The sequence below is a fragment of the Cyprinodon variegatus genome, unplaced genomic scaffold, assembly GCF_000732505.1.
Source record: "Cyprinodon variegatus isolate N-32 unplaced genomic scaffold, C_variegatus-1.0 Scaffold1029, whole genome shotgun sequence".
Taxonomy (NCBI): Eukaryota; Metazoa; Chordata; class Actinopteri; order Cyprinodontiformes; family Cyprinodontidae; genus Cyprinodon; species Cyprinodon variegatus.
In genome coordinates this window covers 207,475-208,802 of record NW_015151482.1, presented here as the reverse complement: position 1 = coordinate 208,802, position 1,328 = coordinate 207,475, and the positions used below count along the sequence as shown (strand labels likewise).

Genomic DNA, 1,328 nt, shown 5'->3' with positions numbered 1-1,328 from the left:
CTAATGTGGTCATCATCCTGTTCTTAGAGTTAAACCTCATTGGTTCCCTCCCTAACGTGGTCATCATCCTGTTCTTAGAGTTAAACCTCATTGGTTCCCTCCCTAACGTGGTCATCAGACCTGCTTCCAGTGCTCCTGGTCTTTCACCGTCCATGGAGCCAACAGCAGGAAGCCAATCATGGACGGGAGAGGAGCTGCTGTGCCCAATTCAGACAGCCTTTAGCCTTTAGCCTTCCAGGCATTATTATGGAACAGAAACTCACGTATTTCTATTCTATGGGTTCTACTGTGGTTCTGCTATAGTTCTATTGGGTTCTAACATAGTTCTGCTATAGTTCTACTGGGTCATATGAGCAGAACGGCCATCTGATGTAACTTGACTACCAGTCTACATGGACAACAGCACAGGTAGTCCTGGGAGAAGGAGGACACCAGCAGACCGGGAACCAGGGTGATTGACTAGAACACGGTAAAGTCCTGGTGATGCTGAGGGACCATTGATGCCGTCTCTAATCTCCTTTCATTCATCGTTTACGGTCATTGCTGCCATAATCTGGTCCACTCTTATCCTGGTTGGATTCTGAAGGAGGTTTCCTCCCCACTGTATCCCTGTGCTTGTCAGTAATAAACTGCTAATCCACCTGGTTACAGCTGATGTCATTAAATCCAGGCAGCTCATTGGACGTCTTACCTCCTCTCTGAACTGCTGGGCCTGTTCCTCACATCCAGGAAGAGACTCGATGAAATCGGACACCTGTGACATAGAGAGGAAACGATGACATCACACAGTTCAGGTCCCCTGTATGGCATCACCATGGCAACACAAACCAGGGAAGCAGTCATCATTACCCACCTGCTGGACGCTCCAGCACTGGACGGCGTCGGCGGGGATTCTGGCCACGCCCGGCAGCAGCTTGCGGTGCTGCTCCCAGCAGAGCGACAGGTCGCGTCCGGGCTGCGGCGACATGGCGGACAGGAAGACGGACTGATGGAGGGCGGCCTGCAGGCTGGACTCTGCTGAGGGAGACACCAGAGGACATCACGCAGGGTGGGACCAGAACCACCAGGTTCAACCTGATGCTGAACCATCCCATCACTGTGGTTACCGGGGAAACAGAAACCTTCTCTCGCTGCTGTGTTTCCATGGCAACACAGCACAGAGGCACTGATCTAACAATCATCTGACTGTTCTGACTCCGCCTTCCTGTCTCCATGACAACAGAGAAGAATCTGTGACATCACAGCCGGGGTCCGAACAGAAGCGAGTGGACTTCAGCATGAGAGTCGGTTCTGCTCGGGAGGAAGGAGGAGCAGGAGGGAGGGGGAGG

General features: G+C 52.6%; 1 protein-coding gene across 6 annotated transcripts in view; it reads right to left on the bottom strand.

Annotated features, from left to right (window-relative positions):
- Positions 1-1,328, bottom strand: part of LOC107100933 (lethal(3)malignant brain tumor-like protein 4) — a 15,649-nt gene that overhangs the window by 4,728 nt on the left and 9,593 nt on the right. For 4 of the 6 annotated variants that reach the window (XM_015399622.1, XM_015399624.1, XM_015399625.1 and 1 more), the window contains exons 16-17: positions 854-1,017; positions 692-754 (exon numbers count right to left, since the gene is read on the bottom strand). In XM_015399622.1, coding sequence (XP_015255108.1) covers positions 692-754; positions 854-1,017 — 227 coding nt within the window. The remainder of the gene's footprint in view (positions 1-691; positions 755-853; positions 1,018-1,328) is intronic. The other 2 variants (XM_015399623.1, XM_015399627.1) reach the window with 1 other exon arrangement.